This window comes from Canis lupus, chromosome 11, assembly GCF_048164855.1.
Source record: "Canis lupus baileyi chromosome 11, mCanLup2.hap1, whole genome shotgun sequence".
In the NCBI taxonomy this organism is placed as follows: domain Eukaryota; kingdom Metazoa; phylum Chordata; class Mammalia; order Carnivora; family Canidae; genus Canis; species Canis lupus.
In genome coordinates, this window is record NC_132848.1 from 14,857,132 (window position 1) to 14,880,253 (window position 23,122).

The window sequence follows — 23,122 nt, forward strand, 5'->3', positions numbered from 1 at the left end:
TAAAACGTAACAATGCCTGTAGGAACTCGAAGAACAAAAGCACTTATATCCATGTCTCAGGAAGATCCAAAGAGTTACTAGAGATTCAGAGACTAAAAGGCAGTGCTCAGATCCTCTTGCTCACCAACCCCCCACCACCACCACCAACAGTGAGGAGAAAAAAAGAGATCCCATTAGTCAACATTAGCACAAACAGAAGAGAGATGTTGACTTTCAGCTGGGCCGCTCTCAAGTTCTTCAACTTGAGACTCAACTCAACCTCATCACCAACAGCTGATAACGCCACATGAAAGAACGTTGCTTCCAGATTCACTGCTTTAACTAACTATGGCCCCATCCGTCACTTAGCAATGAAGATTACTCCACTGGGTGGCTCCAGTTGAATGTCTTAAGCACAGGACCCCCTGAACACAATGATCAGACAGGAAAATACACCAGCATAAACAATGTTACTTTTATTTTAAGTAAAAATCGCATTCATATCATTTTCCTAGTGTCACTCAAATCTTAAATATGTTCAATATGTCTGGAAGATATCTGTGATGTAGCTAAATGAGACATTTTAGTAAGACAGCTGCTCCTAACATGTACAGTATTTGTATATTTAAAGTTACAAAACGAAAGCAAAATGTTAAAGGGGCTTGATGGATGAGAGCTCGACACATCCACAGATTCATTTGTTTCCAATCTGGCAGTACAGGACCATAGAAAATACCAGACCAAGTATCTAGAAAATAAAATAACAAGATTAACATGGAATTTAAAATGCTGGAGACATTACAAATAGACAGAAAGACTATTACATATGAAAAAGATCCTGGCTACTGACAGTTCTCATCTTATTTTCCTAAGTCATCGCTCTGCTTGGATGACCAGTGAGACGAAAAGAGCATTGAGAAAGCTTTTGGAGTATTCTGTGTTTTTAATCAGTTTTTAGCTGGCCAATCCGCTTGTAACTGGCCCTGTCTGATTGTGCAGGATTGGCTGCCCTCAGAGCACCCTATCTTTCTCAAACACACACACCCTTCTGTGGGGCATCTACCCTGGAGCTCTGAAGAACTTAGGCCTCTGGGGGGCTAAGTGTACCTACTGCTTCCATGAATAGGCTATGCGATCATCTGGTTTAGATCATCTGCATAAAATCAAGGCGTCTAGAATTTCTCTTGCCATATTTTTAGGCATTGCCAAGAGGAATGAAGAAAGTAACTTTTTTTTTTTCTTAAAAAGCTTCTAAATCTACAGGGAATAGCTTAATTCAGGAATTTCCTTTGAAGTGAAAAAGCTCAGCTGAAAATCTGGGACATAATTTCCATCTCATTAAATGGCTCTCCCAAGAATGAGGGACCCTAAAACTTGCCCTCGTTGACTCGGCAGTCAGTGCCTGGCCTGCTGTGGCTTCGATGCAGAAATGATGGAAAGGACCCCTGTGTATTATAGATGGAAGGTTTCCTCCCCACTGAGGCAGGAGGAGAGCCAGGGGCCATTTATGCTGAGTCATCCTAAGTGTTCCTCCTGTACTGAGTCATCCTGCTTACTAATTCTTTCCTGGAAATGCATTTCAGATGAGAACTGCTGCCCAGTATTTCTTCCTTCTTAAAAACAAAACAGTAGACACCAATTCTCTGCAAAAATAATGATTTTCATCCATAATATTCTTTTAGAATGTTCTTTTAGAATGACCTGGAAAAGCCCTGAAATTTCATCTTTATGCCTTGGTCTCAAGCCTTCAGTCTGGGAACAAGTATTAGGAAAGAGTAAAGAAAATGGACAAAATATTGGGATAAGACAACTCTCTATTGCCATTCACTGTCACATCCTTGTAATAGAAGTCCAGCATTCATCAGCATACTAGATGATTAATATCACATTTTCTTGCATCAGAAAAGATAATTTATCATTGTTCATAAAAGTGGGAATAATTAAAAGAGATTCATCATACAGTAATATATGCTAGGACGCAGGATAACCTTGTAGGCTGTGTGCATGAGTTCTCATATTCTGAGGCAGTCCAAAAAACGTTATAAAATTCTCATTTCCCTATCTTTTAATTGCTCTGTTCCTACGACCTCCTGTCAAGATAATGTTTATCCTACGAAGTGATGACTATCATTGTCAATGGCTTTTTCCCTCCCCCACTAATTAGAATGAGGAGTGAGAGTTCTGCTGATTTTCTGTGCTAGTAAGTTGTGTAGTCAAATAAGGAGAGATATGATAGCCTTGTTATTTAATTCTGTAATAAGAATTCCAATGTCTATAGATAAAATTTCCTTACAAAATAAAGCATTTTGCATAGATCCCTGACATCTTATCTGAGAAAAATCCCTCAGGGATGTGGTCTTAACAGATTGAAAATACCTATTGCTCAGTCTGTCACAGCCTGTGCCTAAGCAGATTAACATCAAAGGTCTAAATGTCAGAGGGTGATTTTTTCGTGTGATATTTGTCTATGGAAATAGTTTGAATATACTTTCCGCAGGAAGATATTTGTTTCTATTTCCTTCTTAAAAATAGTTATTAGAGAGATTTTTTTCTATGTATATTTATGTTTTCTTGAATTTGAATTTGGGAAACAGAATGGAGACAGGCCTCAGTGTTAAGCAACTAATATTAACTCCTGTAAGACAGACTAATGTACATTTTTTGGATACAGTTTTGTAGACTGGATATTTTCAAAGCTCCTTTTTTTAAGATTTATTTGTTTAAAAAAAAAGATTTATTTGTTTATTTATTCATGACAGACACACAGAGAAAGAGAGAGGTAGAGACACAGGCAGAGGGAGAAGCAGGCTCCATACAGGGAGCCTGACGTGAGACTCGATCCTGGGTCTCCAGGATCACACCCTGGGCGGAAGGCGGCGCTAAACCGCTAGGCCACCGGGGCTGCCCCAAAGCTCCTTTTTTAATAAAAAGAGGAGGAATATAAAATGATTTTTTTTTCTCTTCAAATCCTAGAGGGAGGGCAGGCTTTTAGATTGAGGGAGTGAACAACAAAAAATGGCCAAGAGTTTTTTGAATCAACCATTTGCTATATCTACATGTAGTCTAGAAATCACACTTAACTGGCATTAAATCAGGAAAATGGTGATACTTTGTGATACTACTGTACAAATTCCATATCTATAAATTATTCTTTGGAAGGTCTTTTTCTTATACATGTCTTTAGAACAAGCAGTAAAATACTAGACGTGTAACAAACACATGGAATATACCAATTTCATAAAATACTGAAATGCTATTCCTCCTGTAATCTTATTTTCCATTAAATGTACTTAGATTCTTGGCAATGCCTTTGGCTATGATATGAGAGACATCGATCTTCCTAGTTGATTGTGTCCTTATTTTCTTTGGCTTTGCTTCCGAGAAGTTTCTTAAAAGCATCAGTGGTTTGTAGCCAGTCATAGTCAATTGTCTGAATTCGAGTCTAATATGGATTTGACACTTATAATGACACTTACACTGAATACCACATTTAAAGCCTGATCTTTTCAATCATTCATTTAAAGTCTACTCCTCCAACATATATGTATGTGTGTTTCATGCTTATAAATATATGAGTACATTTGTGTGTGATTCCTTACTCATCTCTACAACCATTAGCTCGTATTTCTATTCTTTGCATAAACCCCAAGTACAAAGGAGAGAGAAAAAGGACATTATACAAAAGGCTGAATCCAGAGAGATAGACCTAGCACATAGCACCATTTGACGTCCATTATATATCAGACAAAAAGAAAGTTGACCATGTCTACTGAGAGATTGTGCCATACTTAGACCTGTTAATTTGGACTACAAGGAAGTACTACTCAACAGCCCAACCTGCTGCTCAAACTCTACAGTTAACCTAAAAGAGCACTTAGAACACTAAATTGCTTCAATCCCAGCTAAAATTCCTCTCTGTCAGTAAAGTGGCACAAGTAAGAGATAGAAAGCTACCAGAAATCCGGGGGAGGACATTGTATAGTGTTCTACAAAAGTGAAGCGGAAGTCACTCATCTGACCTAACCAGCCCCCAGAGGCAGTAACCAGGAGGACACCTCACATGTCATTAGGATCCTTGCCAATGTCCTGACAGAGGATCAAGAGTGAGTTGACTCACTTGATATCTAAATTAACCAAGATCTGGAATGACTCCGAAAACGCTTCTCTGAAATAGTTCTATTCCATCTTTCTAGCAAAGAAATTTAGGCCATGTAGAAAGTATCCTCAGGTTCTTTAAAAAGTCATACCAAGAAAGTCCATCAAGATAAAAATCCAATACAAGTTTTTTTTTTCAACACCAATAATCAAATTGATAAATAAATACATAAACCTTAAATTTCCTTTAAAATTTCCTCAAGTGAGCCCATAGTCCTTAAGACATCTGTCCCTAGTTTTTAAAAATTGTTAGATTTCTCTAGATGGAACAGCAGGAAAAGAGCTCCCCACACTCTTGAGGTGAGTTTTTATTTTGTTTCAAAATCAAGAAGAGAGGTAAGAATTTGTAAAGGTTGTATTTTGGTTTTGTTTGGTGCTTTCTCTTCTAACTTCAGGAAACCTTAACTCTTATGCTGGTTTTCAACATAAAAAGGAAATCTGGGATTAAGAACTGTGTGGAGATTAACTCAATTTTTGTCCCAGTGGAGAGATCATTCATAATGTTCTCAGCTGTGCTTGATTGACAAGATTGTAATCCTCTTCCAAAACCAAAGACTGCCAGAAAAGATGCTAAACCTTGAACAGTTGGCACCAGTGTTTTTCTCAAGCACCTGGTTTATGCTTGGCTTACTATAAATATTTGTTGGAAGAATTAATGAATAAACAATGAATGAAGAGTCAACAATGCAAGGTTATACTGTACCTCAATAACCGCCAGTCCAAATGCTATTCCAATTACTATCAGAATATGCTTTGCAACTACTTCTTTTATCAAAGAAATACATGGCTGTTAAAAAACAAAACATAAAAAGTTACCTTTAATCAAAATTTTGACCTTATTTTAATTAAGTTCCCCCTCCCATTGGGTTGACCATTGCTATGGAAGAACAGTCAACAAAAAGGAATTGGATTGATTATTCCACTCTTCCATTCCGTCAATCCACGCTTCTACCCACCCCCAAAGCTTGTTAACTGTGGTTTGTTCATACATTGGAAAGTACCAAGAAAGAAAATCTTGCTTCAGCTATCTCATTGCTAAATCTAGGAATCTTTAGATATAAATAATACTTTTATCCTAACTTTCAGTTATTCATTTTAGAACTGTTATCACTTTGTGTATTATTTAGGTTTGTAATCTGCAGCAAAGAGTTCCCTGGTTGGGGTTTCAGCTAACTGTAGCATAAACTTTCATTTTTAAAACAAGGTTTAAAAAAATCGCTAAATAATTTATATCTGAGTTATTTTTACTGGAAAAACGAAAAAAAATTACTGTGTCCACTATTTTGTCTTGACCTTGGTAAAAAACGAGAATTTAGAAAGTAGCCTCTCTGCCACATTTGTTGAAATATATTCAAGCTAGCATGCAATTTCAGCTTATGACATTTTAGGCCAGACTTAAAAATTCCAGCAATTGTAAATTATATGGATAATTTTCAAAATGGGAAAACACGACACAATGTAATAGTGGTATTATCTGTATTGCCAGAAAATGTATCATTCCTATGATAGTCTTATATGCACAGAGGGCTAACAAAATATTGCTATGGTTAATAAAATAAAAGTTCTCCATAAGGCTGAGTAAAATAGTCTTTTCCCTCTCATTCTTAAATGTAATGGGTTTCTCCACTCACATCTGATCCAAAGTGGTAAACATTAGAGTAAATTATTATGTCATTTAGGGTTAACTATAAGATTAATGATCTTATCTACGGAGTCACATTCATTATATTTGAGGAGTTTTCCTCCCTTTCCCCTCCAGATAACCAGGTTATCTTGGCAAAAGGTAGGGGGGAATAAAAAGAAATGTGAGTTATGGCCATTCCAGATTTCTTATTTTTCCAGACTTTTTGCAAATGACACAAGGCAGATGGAAGTATTTTATGAATTTATGACCCTCCTTTTGGGAAACTGGTGCAGCTATCAGCCTATCTTCAGCTGAATTATGTGTGAATTTGGAGGGAATGTCTATTACTTTTTAGGATAAAAAAAAAAATCTATCCTGAGGAAAAACATCTTCAAGTTGAATCTTTAACAGGCAACAGATAACAATTTGCAACTGAATTTACTAATGTCCTCATCATCCTAAGTGGCAACTGCATTCATTGACACCATATTTATTTCGCCTCTTCTTTGCAGATATCACATCACTAAATTAGGTCGGCAGGAATATAAAAAGTAAGAATAAAACTGTTTAGTGATACTACTTTGACAATAAAAAAAATCTGATTGCTCTGTAGTCTGGTGGATAACTTCTCCTCATGAATTATGTTAAGTACTAGTAACAGCAATTCCCCTTTAGAGCGGAGTCTCCTGATTTTTTTTTTTTTGAGTCTCCTGATTTTTGATGAGATTAGTAAAAGAGATCCGACAGCCAGTGGGAGAGAAACTTCCCCTGAGATACTTTCTATTTCCTACTATATAATTAACCTCAGTAGCCATCACTACATCAATGCCAAAATGAAAATAATCATCAGGTATTATAGAAATTAATTCATTGAATTATAAGAGCTTTTATATATCTTTCTCCCAACTAGATTATAACCTTCTCGAGGTTCCAGAAGTATATGTGATTTTAACAAGGGTCTGTTTGACACATAGTGGGCACTGAAGAATAACAACAAATAAATTAAACATTAATGTTGATAATTATTTTTTGTAGGCATTCCTCCCAGGCAGAAGGAACAATTTATGTAAAGACCTGTGGTAAGGGACAGATAGCATATCCTCTAGGAGACCTTGAACCCTGAAGACTGAGTTACCTAGGGTCCCATAATACCTTGTGCCTGCCCCTATCTAAGAAATACCAATAATTATTGAAATGAAGCTGCCTAGCTTTCTTTCTTCATTATTTGAGTATAACCCCCATGAGTGCAATCATTATGGCTGTCTGGAATGGATATCCCGTGGCTGGTAAATGGCCTGGCCCATTGGAAGTGGTCAATCATCTTTGATGAACTAAGCAATAATAAGAAATATGACATTCACATATTGACATCTACAAGAGACATAAATATGATATCTGTAACACATAAAAGATGAACCCAGCTCTTTTGATTGACTTTAGATGTCCGAGGCCACTTCTCAAATAGAGCAATAATTAGGCAAATTGATTGATACACTAACATCCAGAGCCAAACTACTGAAGACCAAGTCTTTATACCCACATAATTACTTAAAAAAAGGAACCTTTGATAAGAACAAGAAATATTAACTTTATAAACTGAAGTGAAACTATATATTTCTAGGATTTATGTGAAAATAGAAAAAATAGTTAAGAATAATGATTAAAGTCATCAATCATTATTAATGAGGATGAGATAACTTTCATCGGTTAGCTTGTACTTTCCTTGGAATGTTTCTTTGATCTATTAAAGTTGACTTTAAGTGATATCAGACTCAAAAAAAAAATACTTTCACTTTTTTATACCTACTTTTATCTTTAAACAGTATCTACTTTTTATTGGGAAACTCCTGGGACTTTTATATCATGATTCCCATTGTAATTGCTTGCAATTTAATTTTTTTGTAGAGACTTTCACTGGAAAAAAAAATCAACAGAACCACTTACTGTGTCAAATTTCATTTGTCCTCACCTGTTTGTAAACATTTTTGCCATCATACATCACACAAGAATCTGACAAACTTGAACATTCACATGACTTGTAATTCTCTTGAAAATTATTTCCCCAGTCAGCAGCTCCATTGACCAAACCACAGCATTTAAACTGTTTAATGAAAAGTAGATATAAAGAGCAATCACTAAAGAAGAAAAAAACATTGTCAATACATTGAATCCTATTCTTCTGAAACTATTAATGTGATGTTTCTTATACTAAAATGTCATGTAAATCATCTCAACAACTTCTCTAGGTGTAGAAGAAAAATGAAGGAATCTTCCATTTGGGCCTTAATAGTAATTTAAAAAAAATAGGGTTGCAGATGCACAAGTCTGAGGAAGTTGGCAAAAGGACAAAAAAACTCACCTAGTTTTAAATGACAAAAGAGAGGGGCAGAAACAGATCTAGTACCCTAGATTTCAGGAAAGAAGCTTCCAAGGAGTTAGTCCATGAGAAAATCAAGGTCTCTTTAAAAAACTTTTGCTCAAAAGAGATGAGAGAGTTTTAAAAAATGAAATTTCCATCTCATGATCTTTGATCATTTTGGGAAGAGAGGAGGAAAAGAGAGAGAGGCCTCTCAAAGGCCAAAGAAGATGCTTAGTGGGGCCTCTCATAAGACTGAATTTTATACGGAAAGCCACAAAATGAGGGAGGGATGCAAATGAAGGAGGAAGCTCTCAGAATAACGTTAAGGCCCAGAATACACTGGAACGTGAGGAAACACGAAGGGAGTTTGGGGTCATGTTTTAGGAAGAAAAACAAGGAAGCGATAAGCCCAATGACTCAGGGTTTACGGCACGCCATATTATTAGGTGAAAGAGAGAAGTAACTGTCCCTCATCTGGTCCTACTTGCTCTAGTAGAGAGACAATACTCCATGAAGAAAAGGTAGAGGAAAAAAGTTGCTGAAGGAAATAGAACCAAGATTGCACAGTTTTCTAGGCTCAGATGTATTGTAAGGCCCAGATATTGAGAAAACTCACTTACGGGCTGGGTGATCATGTTACCCACGTTGCTTAACCTCTCTGTGCCTCTGTTCTTTATCTGTAGAATACAGATAGTCGTAGTTGCTCACAGTAACATGTAAGTCGTAGACTTGTTGTAAAGAAAAAAAATGGGAAAATTCACATGAAGCTATGAAGTGCTTAGCTCAGTGCCTGGCTTGTAGAAATTACTCAGCATGCGTTTGCTACAGTTGTTTTATGGCAGTTGTTGCCATTTCCATTATTCTCTGTTCAATGCTGATATGAATAATTTAGATAAATATTTGGAAAGTACCTTTTCAGCTCTGTAGTTGATAGAGAGCTGGCATGATGATTAACACATTGGGGAGCAGAATCAAGCTCCAAAGTGATTTCAAAGAATGGACTCAAACCAACTAGTTCGGTGGAAGCAGATACAAAGTCTTGCACTTGGGCTCAAAGCCTTAGATGCACAAATATCTGACTCAGCAGACATTCATATGACAAACAGTGAAAGATTTCAGTCGGTCGCAAGGTCAATCAGTATTAGCAGAGAAGGCAATCTTGAAATAACCTTCTTTCCTGTTTCCATGGTAGACATGATTAATTGCTTATGCCTTTTGATTAAATAGTCTTGAACAATAGTAATTGATAGAAAAACCCAGATCTTTTTTTTTTAAGTCCCATTATATGTACTCACAGGTCAGTCCATATTTGGAATACAATATACCTCAGGATTCCTTAGGGAGGCCTAGAAACAGAAGACAGAGGAGAAGGTAGAAAGGCTAAACTTGGTAAGATATCTGGTCACCAGATCAGACCTGAGAGAAGTCGAGGAAGAAGCTGGTCAGGATTTGTTGCAAGTGTTATAACAGCTGGATGAATAAGGCTCTGTGCAGTGAATAACTCAATGACCTCTAGAAAAATAGCCATCACCGAGAATCCAAGAGGGGCATATTCTATTAGTATGTTAGCAGAAAATTCACCTGGGAATTCTCTGAAATCAAAAGAGAAAACCACTTTGTATCTACAACTTCTGTCCACGTGTGGTAAGGCCCCAAGTCATCCAGCCAGAGTTCGGTATAGGATTCTTTTTCCAAAAAAGCATTCCTAAAAAGGAAAAGCCCTGGTGGAGAGAGGGAGGAAGAGACAACTAGAGAAAGAGGGAGGGAGGGAAGAAGATGGACAAAGCAGATCATCAGGAGCAGAATGTAATACAGGATGCTCTCCCACTGCACACAGTTCAGCTCTGCCCAGCTGGGCCCAGTGCCGCACTGCACCCCACCCCCCATCAATCCCACTCTTAACCCAAAGAAAGGAGGGAGGGAAGGAAGAAGGAAGGAATAAAAATGGACATTAAAGAACTATAGTTCTATGAACATAGGAAGCTTCAGGCATAGAATCAGTGCACCAGAACAGAAGTAATTCAGAACTATGCTACAGCAAACAGAACATGTAAACCCCCGTGCTTAGACTAGACCTTGGCCATCAGGGATGGCATGCAACAAGTGTAATTCGGAACCCAAACCTGAGACCCAGTGGTTACCTACAGTACCTTTCGTCTTAGGTCAACCACCAGGGAGGATGAATGATGCTCAATTCCACCCAGGGGAAGAACTGAGTTGCTTAAATTCTTCCTGCTTTAAACCTGGGTTGACCTGGGCTCCAGAGTAGGATGCTGCAAGGGAGAGGATCAAGAAACGCAGCTATGGGGAAGCTGGGAAAAGCACCACACAGAGGAAGTGAAACAGAGACGGATTCCTATCAGGTTTCAGCTCTTGGAAATGATGCTTTAAGCAGAATTTTTACAAGCTGGAGTCTATTCAAACAGGAACTGGGGAATGCTCTGGAAAAAAAAAAAAGCCATCTGATAAATATTTCAAGAAACTAAGGATGTTTCAACTTAAGAAGCAAAGCTTTTAGAAATCATATGATAGCCATTGTCAAAGTAAAATTGCAATGCGCAGAAGCATCAGTAGATTTTCTTTTTCCTCCGGCCAGAAGGAAGAACACGGACTAAATAATGTAAATCCTAGGGAGGCAGGTTTTCTTTCAAACTAAGAAAGAACAGACTAATCATCAGACAGAGATATAAATGGGACGGGATGGGCAAAAATGGACGAACTTTCAACTCATCAATGTTTAGAGAGTGGATGAACATAAATATAAAATACATCAAGCAACGAGAAGTCAAGTTAAATGCCCTACAAAGTCCAACTCTCCTCCTCTAAGACTCTGAGAACTTCCCTAACGTGTGAACCGAATGCTACATGTAGTCAATACGATGGGGATTCTGAATAAAGGAGTGATTAGGAGTTTCACAGAGTAAGTAATATTTTAGTGAGGCCTTGAAGTACACGTAGTATCTGGGAAGGAAGAGGAAAGTCGTAAGTATTTCCCAAGATAGGGAATGATGCTGGGACTGGAAGGTAGAATTTGTTTAAGGGATCCTGAGTAGATGAACCTGACTGGACCAGAGAGGGGGGTGGTGGTGGTTGTGTGCTTGTTTTGTGTTTGTTTTATTTTTATGAAGTAGTACTTACTAGTGTTAAAATATCAGGTAAGAGCCAGAGAGTAGAACACCCTCAACGCCTTGCCCAAGTTTTGACTTTACCCTAAAGACAGTGAAGGTTTTAATAAGTAAATAAGGGAGAGACTAGTAGATAAATTTAAAATAATAACTAGTCAGACAGCTGGGTTCAAATTCCAAACTCATTTCTCATTAGCCAGCAGACCTCTTGAGGACCTAACCTCCTTATCCGTAAAATAGGGATAATAAAGATAATGCGATCCATGTCACAGAGCTGTCATAAGGATTAAATGAGCTACTGAATGTAAGGGCAAGTACATACGGAAAAGCAATAAATGATTCCTATAATTCTTCGTATGACAGAGGGGGCAGCCATGGAGGCAGAGAGAGAGAGAGAGAGAGAGAGAGAAAATCGTCCACATGCCCCCAAACACTGTCCTGCTAGATGGTAAATATGAGGCAACAATTGGTTTGGCCCAAAGGAGGCTTAATTGGTCATAAACGTATCTTCTTGATCTCTGTCCTTCTAAACTGCTCCAGAACTTCCTAAGAAGCTGGGAATAAAGTTAGAAATACTCTCGGATTTTTCTTACTGCATAGTGATAGGATAATCAGTCCAAAACTGCAAAATGGACTCATGGACCATTTTGTTTGGACCATTCTGTTTACAAAGTCAACATACAACCAACGCCCAACTCCCCAAAGGGCCTATAAATTCTAATTACCTCGTTTTGAAATTCAGTCAGGGCTTTCTGGAATGCTTTTGCATTCTCATCTGCTGCGCTCAAAAGCTTTATGTTTTCATGGAGAGTCTCATTCAGAATGCGCTCAGACTGAAAATTGAAAAGCATTGTTAAATTATTCATGCCAGAGGGCAGTATTTTGATTTTTTTTCCGGCTTTTCCAAAATTATCGAATATCATGTGTACACACCTCAGATTTGAAAGTAGCTCCTAAGATACCTGCCGCCACCTGCAGGAGCAGGATCAGAAGCAAGCCTATGAAAAACTGAAAAACAAAAAAAAGAAAGAAAGAAAGAAATGGAATATGTATTATCCCCAGGGCAGTCAGTCATCATCTCTTGGGACCCTTGGGCTTGGTGCATCTTCAGGCAGTTGGGATCATTTAACGGCTGGAATACTAACAGCATTCTTCATTTACTCTACCCTTTGCCTCAAAAATCCAGTTTGGAGGCCATGAGTGGCCAAAAACATTTGCTTCAAATACTGACCAGGCAAAGGAGTTAAAACAAACATTTACTGGTAGGATTGTAGACTTCGAGGTGATGTTGAATGAAGGAAGTGTGAACACTTAGATTCAATTATTTGAATATTATCTTTTTCTTTCTCTTTCTTCATCAAATGCAAACTCACACAAACTTGAAAACAGACTTCAGAAGTGACTTCAAAGCTCCATTTCTACCTCTAGCAGAATCACCTGGGGTCTCATTATAAATGTCGACTCCCAAAACCTGTCTCAGAGCTACTGAATCATAGCCTTAAAGAATGCATCCCACAAATTAGTTTTTCTCTTTTTAAAACAAGCTCCTAAAGTAATTAAATCTCCCAAATTGCAAATGAGGCCTTATTGATCAAAAAGCAACCACAAGGGATGCTATTAAAATCCTACTAAGCTCCGTCTCTACCTTCCCTGGTAATAAACAAACAGCTAAAAATTTCTTTCGGGGACAAACACAGTACTTATTTTATTAGAGAAACAAGCTTAAATGAGCTCTGTAAATGCTAAGGTTAGGCTTTATCTAATAAATATGTCACTATCTTTTTCTAATACTTTTTCTACATCCATTTATTATTTTCTACTGTACCCGTTAAATGTCGGTGGGTTATCCCAACCCCATCCATCCTCCTTGAAGCTTTCTAAGGCACAAATATGATTACCTCAGTCCCTCACAATTTTGTTAGCATGGAATATGAGGTGGTGCCATCCATTCTCAGACCCATCTTCCAGCATTGGGTGAAAACAGCCTCTGCCCCCACTCCAGCCACACCCGAGGCCTTGTCATGCCCTGAACAGGCCAGCATCCTACTGGCAGCCTCTGTCCCAGGAGAGCCCATCACACTCTCACCCATACAAACACCCTTTGTACTTCCACTTCCAGCTTGGAAGTTCTCTTCCCTATCCTTGCCCTCCCCTTCCTGGGCCTTTCACTCGGTAGTTAAGAGTCTGCTTGCCAGTTTCCCCTCCTGGCTTCCGACTGTCTTCACGTCTATGAATCTTTGAGCACAGTATCCGTCACACAGCAACTGCTCAACAAGATGGAAGGAAGGAAGGCAGGGACTAAAGTTTCTTAGGGCATCCTCTACGCTAAAAAATGTTAGCTTCTATAATAAAACCCTTTAAACAGAAGTTAGAGCATCAATTTGGCAAGTCCTCTTGACAGACAATGGGAATGGGAGATGGCACTCAGAAGCCTGAAGGGTGGGTGTTGTGGTTTGTGTGGAGGACTCACCAAAAGAAGCATGCAGCGGCTTTCTCTCACGGCACCACAGCACCCCAGGAAACCCAGAATCATGATGATAGAACCCACAGCAATCAAGATATTCACAGCAATATAGGGGCTAGTACCAGAATCACCAGGGCTAAGAATCTGAAAATAAAAAAGAGATCAATGACAGAAAATCCCTTTCTCTGATGTTTGTTGTTCAACAAATAACCATTGGGTACTTGGTATGTGCCAGGCCCTATTCTAGTACCTGGAGATACTTCAGTGATGTAAAGAGGCGCAATACCCCTGCCTTCAAGGAGCTTATATTCCATTGAGATGTGACTCGTCTGAATAATATTTCCAACTTACATTTCTTCTAAGATGATATATTGAACGCTGGATGCAAGAGATGCAAGAGGCCTTTCAAATGTCAATTATTTTTAAAAGCTCAGAAGGAGAGGTGCTTTTACCCATGATTGTGACCTTTGGTTTGCATATTTTGTACATATTTTATACACTGGAGCAGCATTGTAAACATGCATTTTATGGCAATTTAATTATTTAAATTAGAAAGGCAAGCTCCTCAAAGTACGAAGGGACCCAACAATATGAATGAATCTCATAAAAGCTACATTGAAAAGAGTGACTGCTGTACAATTCCATTTATAAGACCTTCAAGAATAGGTAACTCAGAAATCGGAGCAGTGCTTGACCTTGAGGAAGGCAGGAAGGAAAGAGCAACCGACAGCTGAGGGTACAAGTGAACACCTATGGGTTTAGAAAAATGCTTTGCATGTTGATTGCCATAGTGATCACACGGGTCCATACATTTGCCAAAACACAAAAAAAATTTAAACTAAGAAAATAAATCTAGTTCTTGATATTCCATATAATTCTATCTCTGTGTTCCCAGGACGTATAGGCTACAGAGGCTTCCAGAAATTCCTTATTTTGACTATTAAGTAATGGGATATTGAGGAAAACGTCCTAAGGCTCCTGATGTTGGCTTGGCTACCCACCCTGCATGGCTCAGTTCTGCTCTCCAGCAACACACTTACCCTCCTTCATTACCTTTGGGGTACCTAGCCTCAGTCTACCACTTGTCCTCCAGATAAATCACCAGTCAAAAGTGAAGCCTGGTGCCGGTGCCGTTCGCAGGTGCTCCTGGGACGTCGCCCATCCTGTATGATCCCTATCTCCTGGGCTACCTCCCGGACGAGCACTAGTTGTTACCCTAACCCAGAGACGCTGCCTCCTAGAACCTGTTGCACAGTATGTGCAGCAGCTCCCTTAACAGGAAATACATTAAAAATAATAATAATAACAATAACCTAGTAATAATAATGTGTACATTTTTAAAGACTTTAAAAACCAGCTCGTGGCCTAGAGGAAAACTTCATTCAATAATCTATAGGAAATGGCGCTTGAGTGGCTCCGTGGGTTAAGCATCTGCCTTTGGCTCAGGCCATGATCCCAGGGTTCTGGGATCGAGCCCCCCATCATCCTCCCAGGCTTCTCCCTCTCCCTCTGCTGCTGCTCCCCCTGCTTGTCCTCTCCCTCCTCTCTGTCTCTCTCTCTCTCAAATAAGTAAATAAATACTCTTTAAAAAATAATAATCAATAGGAAGGGATGTGCTGAAACTATAAAAGCATGAAAACAAAGATTTATATTCTGGTAAGGGTCTAAGTTTCTAACCCTGGAATTGTCGCCCAACCCTGCAGGGCCCCAGTTTCCCCTTTATAAAGGAAATTGGGTCAGCCTCTGTGGTATCTGAGGCCTCCTTTGTCTCTGAGAGTCTAGGCTCACCGACGGGGTTTCAACCTACGTATTTAGAAAGTTTGGTTAACGTCCGAAAGATATTTTGTTTGTTTTTAGGGTCTTTCGTTTATTTGGTTGTTGTTTGCTTGTTCATATTGGAGCTAAGAAATCAGTTTTGTTAATAAACATGCCTGGCATTTGGGTCAAAGTCCATAATGACCAAAGACAAGAAGCAGCAGCCGGAAACCCCAGCTCCCCACTGCCCTTCCCTAGAATGTGTGGCCAGGGCAGGCCCCTGAAGGCCTTGAGAGGCCTGACTCGCTGTCAGAGTGAACAGAAGTCGGTGTAGACAGGCCAGACCTGGAGTGATGGGTGCAACCAGCATTCTCTGGGCGGCTCCGGAAGCCCTGGGCTGAGACCAGTGTGACCAGGGGCGGGGGGTAGCTGTCGCAAGTCCAGCCCAGCAAGTGCGGCCTTGTTCAGGCCGGAAATGGAAATCTGGGGCCAGGTGTTTGCCCAGGGAAAGGAGCAGCGGGTTTTCCAGGCTGTCTCAGGTGACCGGTGTCTGTGTGGGTCAAGACGGAGAACCCCCATGGCAGGACATTGGAGGGGAGGCTTCAGGTGTGCTTTGGACTCTCAGAGCTCTCCTGAGACAAGAGTGGCCGCCCAAGGCTGCACCTGGGCACTGAGTCTCCGTGAGGGAAAGCAAAGCCTTCTGAGGAGAGACCCTCTGAGCCCTAAGAGATGGGCTACACGTCATGCACAGCCCTCTTCCCCTCTGCCCGGATGCTCGGCCTTTTCCTCCTGGAACTGTTGCCTCTGCTTCTCCACCTACTAAAATCCAGGTCTTTGCCCTCTTGAGTCTTTGTCACCGGCCTCTCAGAAAGCTAAATCAAGCCACTTTCACAGAAGCCAAGCTGCCTACCATCCTAGAGGATGTGGACTTCCATCCAGAGCTCAAGCATCCACATGTCACCAAGGATGCAGCCTTGCTCGAGAAGTTCATTTGTTCCCCAGAGATGGGGGCCCACCCTCGCAAGGACAGCAGTTTGCCTTTAATACGTTCAGTGTGTGGAATTTCTTAACAGACTAAACACCAAAGTTGTTTACCAGAAGCCCTTGGGGGAAAGAAAATGTTCCCATGTCAACCAGAAATAAAATAAAATAAAAGATGGGCTGCACACACATCCGCAGAAGGCCACAGCGGCCTCCGAATAGGAGGCTGTTTAATCTCTGAGCTTAATTATGCGTCCAGAAGTCAGACATCAGCTTCTAGGCAACAAACTTCAGCACATCTTCACATACCCTTCTTGAGTTCAAGCCCAGAGCCCAAGGGCCACCAGGGAGTCACAGTTAACATTTATCAGTGTGAAACTGTAAATGAGATTCAGATGGGCTAGGATGTCACCAACCAGTTGCCTCACCTGTCCCCCACCCAATTCCTTCAGCACGGATAGGCCCTGAGTGAGGAAACCGCTGCCACTGCAATTCCTTGAGTTGTCCAAGGGTAGAAGGCAAGTTTTAAAAAGAGAAGAGGAGACAGAGAAGGGAGGGAGGAAGGGAGGAGTGACAGGAAGGAGAGGAAGGAGAGGAAGGAATGGAGAGAGGGAGGAAGGAAGGAAGGAAGGAAGGAAGGAAGGAAGGAAGGAAGGAAGGAAGGAGAGAGAGAAGGAGTGAGGTTGGGGGGAGGGAGGGAGGGAGAGAGGGAGGGAGAGAGGGAGGAAGAGGAAGAGAAGCCACCCAGTTGAGGAAAAGCATCAGAACAGATGTTGATTTGCTTCTAATCTTCCTTACAAGGCTGTCCCCAAGGCATTTAGCCTCATCACGGTATAATAAGCTTTTGTAGAAAAGACATTACTTTAATTGCTGGCTTAAGATATCTTAATAATTATCAAATGAGAATCATAATTCCTCTGACACCGAGAGCCTGTATTTGGGCAAATAAATACATTAGAAGGCTCCAGCAGTGGGGGATGTGATCCTGAATAGAGGCAAGAACCCAGACCATGAGGAGGAAGGGAAGGACTGAGCTTAGGAGTAGGGATGATATGAGGGCGGGGCGGTGGGGGGGGGGCTGAGAAGAAGGGAGGGAGAAGAATGGAAACCGGGGAGCAGGAAACGGTGCCAGGTACATGTTGGATGGAACCAAAACAACAGCCCTGCGTGTCCTACATGGTGTTCACAGCCACATGTGCCTGTGGTGAGGGTCATGATGAGGGTCACAGTGAGGTTCACGGTGAGGGTCACGGTGAGGGTCACAGACAGCGCATGGGCCACCCAAGAACCCCCAACTCACCTGCCTCCAGACCCCTGGCGTGCTTGCTAAGGGCTTTGCCACAGGGCGTGGAAGGGGGCCTGGTGGGGGGCTTGGTGGGGGACCTGGTGAGGGGCCTGGTGGAGGGCCTGGTGAGGGGCCTGGTGAGGGGCCTGGTGGGAGGCCTGGTGAAGGTCCTGGTGGGGGACCTGGTGGGGGGCCTGGTGGGGGATCTGGTGAGGGGTCTGGTGGGGGGCCTGGTGGAGGGCCTGGTGGGGGACCTGGTGGGGAGTCTGGTGGGGGGCCTGGTGAGGGAAGGGGGCTGATGCTAAGCTTCTCCAGAGAGCAAGAGGCCGGGATCCCTTGCCAACCGCTGAGTTGGCCTAGTGCAAGCGGCCTCTTGCTGTGACAGGAGTTACCCTCCCGCCAGCTGGCCCAGGCTCTTATCAATCACCTTCGTCCCTCGTTGCCTTTAAGACACAAAACCAAATTCTTCTTCTCCAGGAGAACTTCTCATCTGCTTTACTCTGGAACCAACCTCCCACCCTGGGATTAGCCAAACACCCATCGGTACCTCACGGTACAAAACTTGTCGTGGGTGCGGAGGGACAGTAGCCTGTGTCCTCCAGCTACACTTGAGGCCAAACAGTGAAGGGCCCAGACCACCACTTTCAGCCCCTTCCCACCTCCACTTCCACGGCCACTGTTCTTCTTTCAAAGAACACCTCTCCATTCTCCAGAAGGAGTGTGCTGGGCGTGGGCCTACGCAGTGAGTAATTGGGATTCATTCAACTGAAGTCAATCATACAATCATGCACCAGCACGAATGACTACCTAAGGCAGGTAAGGAAAATGCTCTAGAAATATTTACATTATTATTGTCATTACTGTCATCATTATAAGAGAAATAAACTACTTTGGGAGCAGAGAAGCTTGTATCTCTTTATTTACCTCTTGCCCATCTTTGCTTAATCGTACCCAAATCGCTACCGCCAGGATCAAGATGCCACAGAGCTGCAGGAAGAAAAAGAAAAAGAAAAAAAATGTTAGAGGACAACTGGCCCAACGCACTGCTAGTGGCTGCTTCCAGTGGCCTATCATTAACTCTACATTACCACCTAAAAGACGTGACTCTGGCAGATTCACTGGCAGGTAATTGCTAAAACATTCCAGTGTAATTGGTAAATTTGATAAGAATAATTCCGTTTCCCGTCCACAGTCCATTCAGGGGTCTACAGACAAGAAGTCATCACTGCTACTGGGGAGGGGAGCAATGATTTTTCATGTGTCAACGCTAACTCTGTGTTTTTGCCAGATTATAATATCTGAAAGATAAGTCATGACAGTTTAAAGACAAAATAATCCTTACTGGGCCCCTGGGTTTGTCTCTGAGAAGTTGTCTTGGACAACAAGGAAGAAAAAACTGATTATCAGACATTCCTTCAAGATTCTAGAAGCATGAAGCTGGGATAGACGGGGAAACAGTAGGACATCGGACAAAATCTGCAGGTAGGCAGCAAGGGTTTACAACACTTTTTGTACCCAAATAAACTCTTTTAAAAATAAGTTCTTTTAGGTCGTAAAGCTCACCCAGAGAGAAAGAACAATGAGCAACAGTACTTAAACTCTTAAATGCATTTAATGAGTTTCCCAGATTATTTAATTTGGACTGAAGCCAACACATAAAATGCGAAACACATTTTACTTTTGTGTAAGGAAAAGCCTTGTCTTTCAGGGTTTGATTTGGTTTTGTTTCATTTCAGATATATACGTTATAGCCTTAAAAAAAATAAAAAAGCTAAGATCTATTATTAAATAGAGATGTTGAGAACAAGTTTGGTCACATAGCAGACACAGCAGCCTTTGCAAGATTTTCTAGACTATTCTGGCCGTGTGGTGCTCTGACAGAGAAATGCCTGAGTCCTCTGAAGCCTGGTGACCTTGAAGTATCATTGCTTTTGTGCACGGTTGAGCCATATGCCTGCGAACTCAAAACAGCCCTTTTGCTTTTATTTATTTTTATTTTTTAAATTTATTTATTTATTTCATTTTTATTGGAGTTCAATTTGCCAACATATAGCATAACACCCAGTGCTCATCCCATCAAGTGTCCCCCTCAGTGCCCATCACCCAGTCACCCCATCCCCCCGCCCACCTCCCTTTCCACCACCCCTTGTTCTTTTCCCTGAGTTAGGAGAAAAAATGAGTGGAAAATATCAGAGAGGGAGACAGAACATGAGAGACTCCTTTTGCTTTTAAATGGCTTCTCGTTAAATCTGCCCTAAAAGGAGAGTCAAAGGCTTTGTTAAGGTTTTGGGAATACTGTGACCACCTGAATAATCAGAGAATATTCGTATTCTCTAAAAGATCTCAAAAAACAAAACAAAACAAAACAAAACAAAACAAAACAAAAAAAAACGTCATGTAGGTCCAAACCCTTCATTTTAAGTAAAAGAGCTAGAACCCCAAGAACCCTTTCATGTCAGGAAAGTCCAGCACCACTCCTAATCCAATCCTGCCCCCTCGACATGCTTCAACTCTTACAAAATAATGAAGGCAGTGGGAAACCAAAGCTTGCTCTCAAACCACCCAATAACCTACACAATTTTATTATCTTATAGGCACACACTCATACACGCCACACAATACACCATTGAAAAGAGAGCTTCAGAGCCTGAAAACCCTCAGGTTTTTCTCCCCCTTCCCAATAAATCCTAACTTCACTTGCAGATGGAGATAAATGCTCATTTTAGCAGCTCTGTGTTAATAACTAAGTCAATCAAGATTTGTGTCGAATTGATAATGAGCCCCCCTGAGATTTTGAGTAAGTCACAGTAGTTGGATTTTTGTTTGTTATTTGATTTGTTCACTGATATTTTCTTTCTTTTTCTTCCCAAGTAGATTTACGTTGGTTGTCTTAATAGTTGCTCTGGCTTTAGCTTTAACTGAACATAGCATAAATTACCCGAATAGTTCTTATGGTTATTATCCTTATCTGATACTTATTTATGAGATTATCAATGAGAAAACTGTAAGAATTCCTAGAGACTAAGACTGCGGTTTTTAAATTACTTAATTATTTAATATATATATTTTTAAGATTGTATTTATTTATTTGACAGAAAGAGAGAGAGAGCACAAGTAGGGGAAGCAGCAGAAGGAGAGGGAGAAGCAGGTTCCTCACTGCGCAGGGAGCCCGATGTGATGCTCTATTCCAGGACCCTGGGATCTTGACTTGAACCAAAGGCAAACACTTAACTGACTGAGTCACCTAGGTGCTCCGACTGTGGTTTTTTAAACCCTTAACTTTTTTATTTGTCTCTGTGTGACTTTTTAGTTTACTTTTTCAGTGACTTTAGATACCAAATCATTGAGAAATCTTATAAAATCAACCATATTCTCCCTTTAAATGACCACTTTCAGTCTTGTCAGCCACCAAGTGTTATCTGTAACATTAACTTTAAAAGAAGGATTATCAAAACAAGGAGACTATTATACACCAGTTGAAATGGCCAAAGTCTGAAACCCTGACACCCCAAATGCTAACGAGGATGTGGAGCAATAGGTACTCCCGTTCAGTGCTGATAGAAATGCAAAATGTACAGCCACCTTCAAAGACCTTTTGGTAGTTTCTTACAAAACCAAACACACTCTTACTGTATCATACAGCAATCATGCTCCTTGGTATTTATCTAGATTTATGTCCACACTAAACCTCCATAAGGATATTTTTTTTTAAATCTTTTTTTTTTTTTTTAATTTATTTATGATAGCCACACACACAGAGAGAGAGAGAGAGGCAGAGACACAGGCAGAGGGAGAAGCAGGCTCCATGCACCGGGAGCCCGATGTGGGATTCGATCCCGGGTCTCCAGGATCGCGCCCTGGGCCAAAGGCAGGCGCCAAACCACTGCGCCACCCAGGGATCCCCTCCATAAGGATATTTATAGCAGCTTTATTCACAATCGCTAAAACTTGGAAACAGCCAAGATGTCCTCTAGCAAGTGAACGAATGGATGGATAAACTGTGGCACATCTAGACAAGGGAACGTTATTCAGCACAGTTTTTTTTTATTAAAAAAATATAATGAGCTATCACACCATGAAGACATGAAAGAACCTTAAATACAGATTACTAGGTAAAAGAAGCCAACCTGAAAAGGCTACATATGGAATGATTCTGACTATATGACAATCTGGAAAAGGCATGACTATGGAGACACTTAAAGATCAGGGGCCACCAGAGGGGATACGGAATGAATAGATAGAGTGCAGATGATTTTTAAGGCAGTGAAAATACTCTATATAATAATTATGGGTATATTTCAATGTCATTACATACATTTGTCCAAACCCATAGAATGTGCAGGAGTGAAACCTAATGAAAACTATGGTCTTTAGGTGGTTGTGATGTGTCAATGGAGGTTCATCGATTATAACACGTATGGCTCTGGTGAGTGATCTTGATAACAGCATGGGCTATACCTGTGTGGTGGTAAGGTATGTGGGAAATATAACCCTCCTCTGTACCTTCCTCTCCATTTGGCTATAACTGTAAAACTGTTCTAAAAAAAAATTAGGTATTCTTAAGAAGAAAAAGGAAGAAGGGCGCCTAGGTGGCTCCATTGGTTAAGCGTCTGACTCTTGATTTCAGCTCAGGTCATGATCTAGGGTCATGAGAACCAGCTGGTCTCCACACCAAATATGGAGCTTGCTTAAGATTCTCTCCCCCTCCCCCTCTGCCCCCTCCCCACCACACTACATGTTCTCTTTCTCTCTCTCTGAAAAAGAAAAAGAAAGGAGGAAAGAAAAAGAAAGAAAGAAGAAAGAAAGAAAGAAAAAGAAAGAGAAGAAAGAAAGAAAGAAAGAAAGAAAGAAAGAAAGAAAGAAAGAAAGAAAGAAAGAAAGAAGAAAGGAGGGACGGAGGAAGGAAGGGAGGGAGGAAGGAAGGGAGGGAGGAAGGATGGAAAAGGAAAGAATATCCAATTATTTCAGAAGTCAAGAATATTTTGCCTGATTTCAGTTTTTACAACTGTATACATTTTCTTAGAAATTTTGAAGTTGGACAAATATCCTTTCCATCCCTATCTCTTTATCTTTTCTTCCAACTTCACCTTAAAAACAAAAGAAATGCATGTTTAGAACATGCCATTCTCATTTATTGAAGACGTTACATTAAAAACATCAGCCTTAATAATATATAATTATTAAATTTTATACTAACTGACTTTAAAAGTAAATTGATTTTCTATCAAGAATAATAATTCTAGAGTCATGATTGAGATTAACCTATTCTATCCCACTTGTTGCAAGACTGGCTATCATGATGGTTCTCTGAGGCCCTGTCCAGTTTGGCTGTAGTGTTTGTATCCCAGCTTTTTATACTGTTTAAAGACTTGAGAGTATAAATTAAGAAATAAGT

General features: G+C 40.6%; 1 protein-coding gene across 1 annotated transcript in view; it reads right to left on the bottom strand.

Annotated features, from left to right (window-relative positions):
* Positions 1-430: 430 nt before the first annotated feature.
* TSPAN8 (tetraspanin 8) overlaps positions 431-23,122 on the bottom strand; it is a 31,539-nt gene continuing 8,847 nt past the window's right edge. The window contains exons 2-8 of the mRNA XM_072843277.1: positions 18,652-18,714; positions 13,713-13,850; positions 12,176-12,250; positions 11,968-12,075; positions 7,728-7,859; positions 4,838-4,921; positions 431-727 (exon numbers count right to left, since the gene is read on the bottom strand). Of these exons, the coding sequence (XP_072699378.1) occupies positions 674-727; positions 4,838-4,921; positions 7,728-7,859; positions 11,968-12,075; positions 12,176-12,250; positions 13,713-13,850; positions 18,652-18,714 (654 nt within the window). The 3' untranslated portion in view covers positions 431-673. The remainder of the gene's footprint in view (positions 728-4,837; positions 4,922-7,727; positions 7,860-11,967; positions 12,076-12,175; positions 12,251-13,712; positions 13,851-18,651; positions 18,715-23,122) is intronic.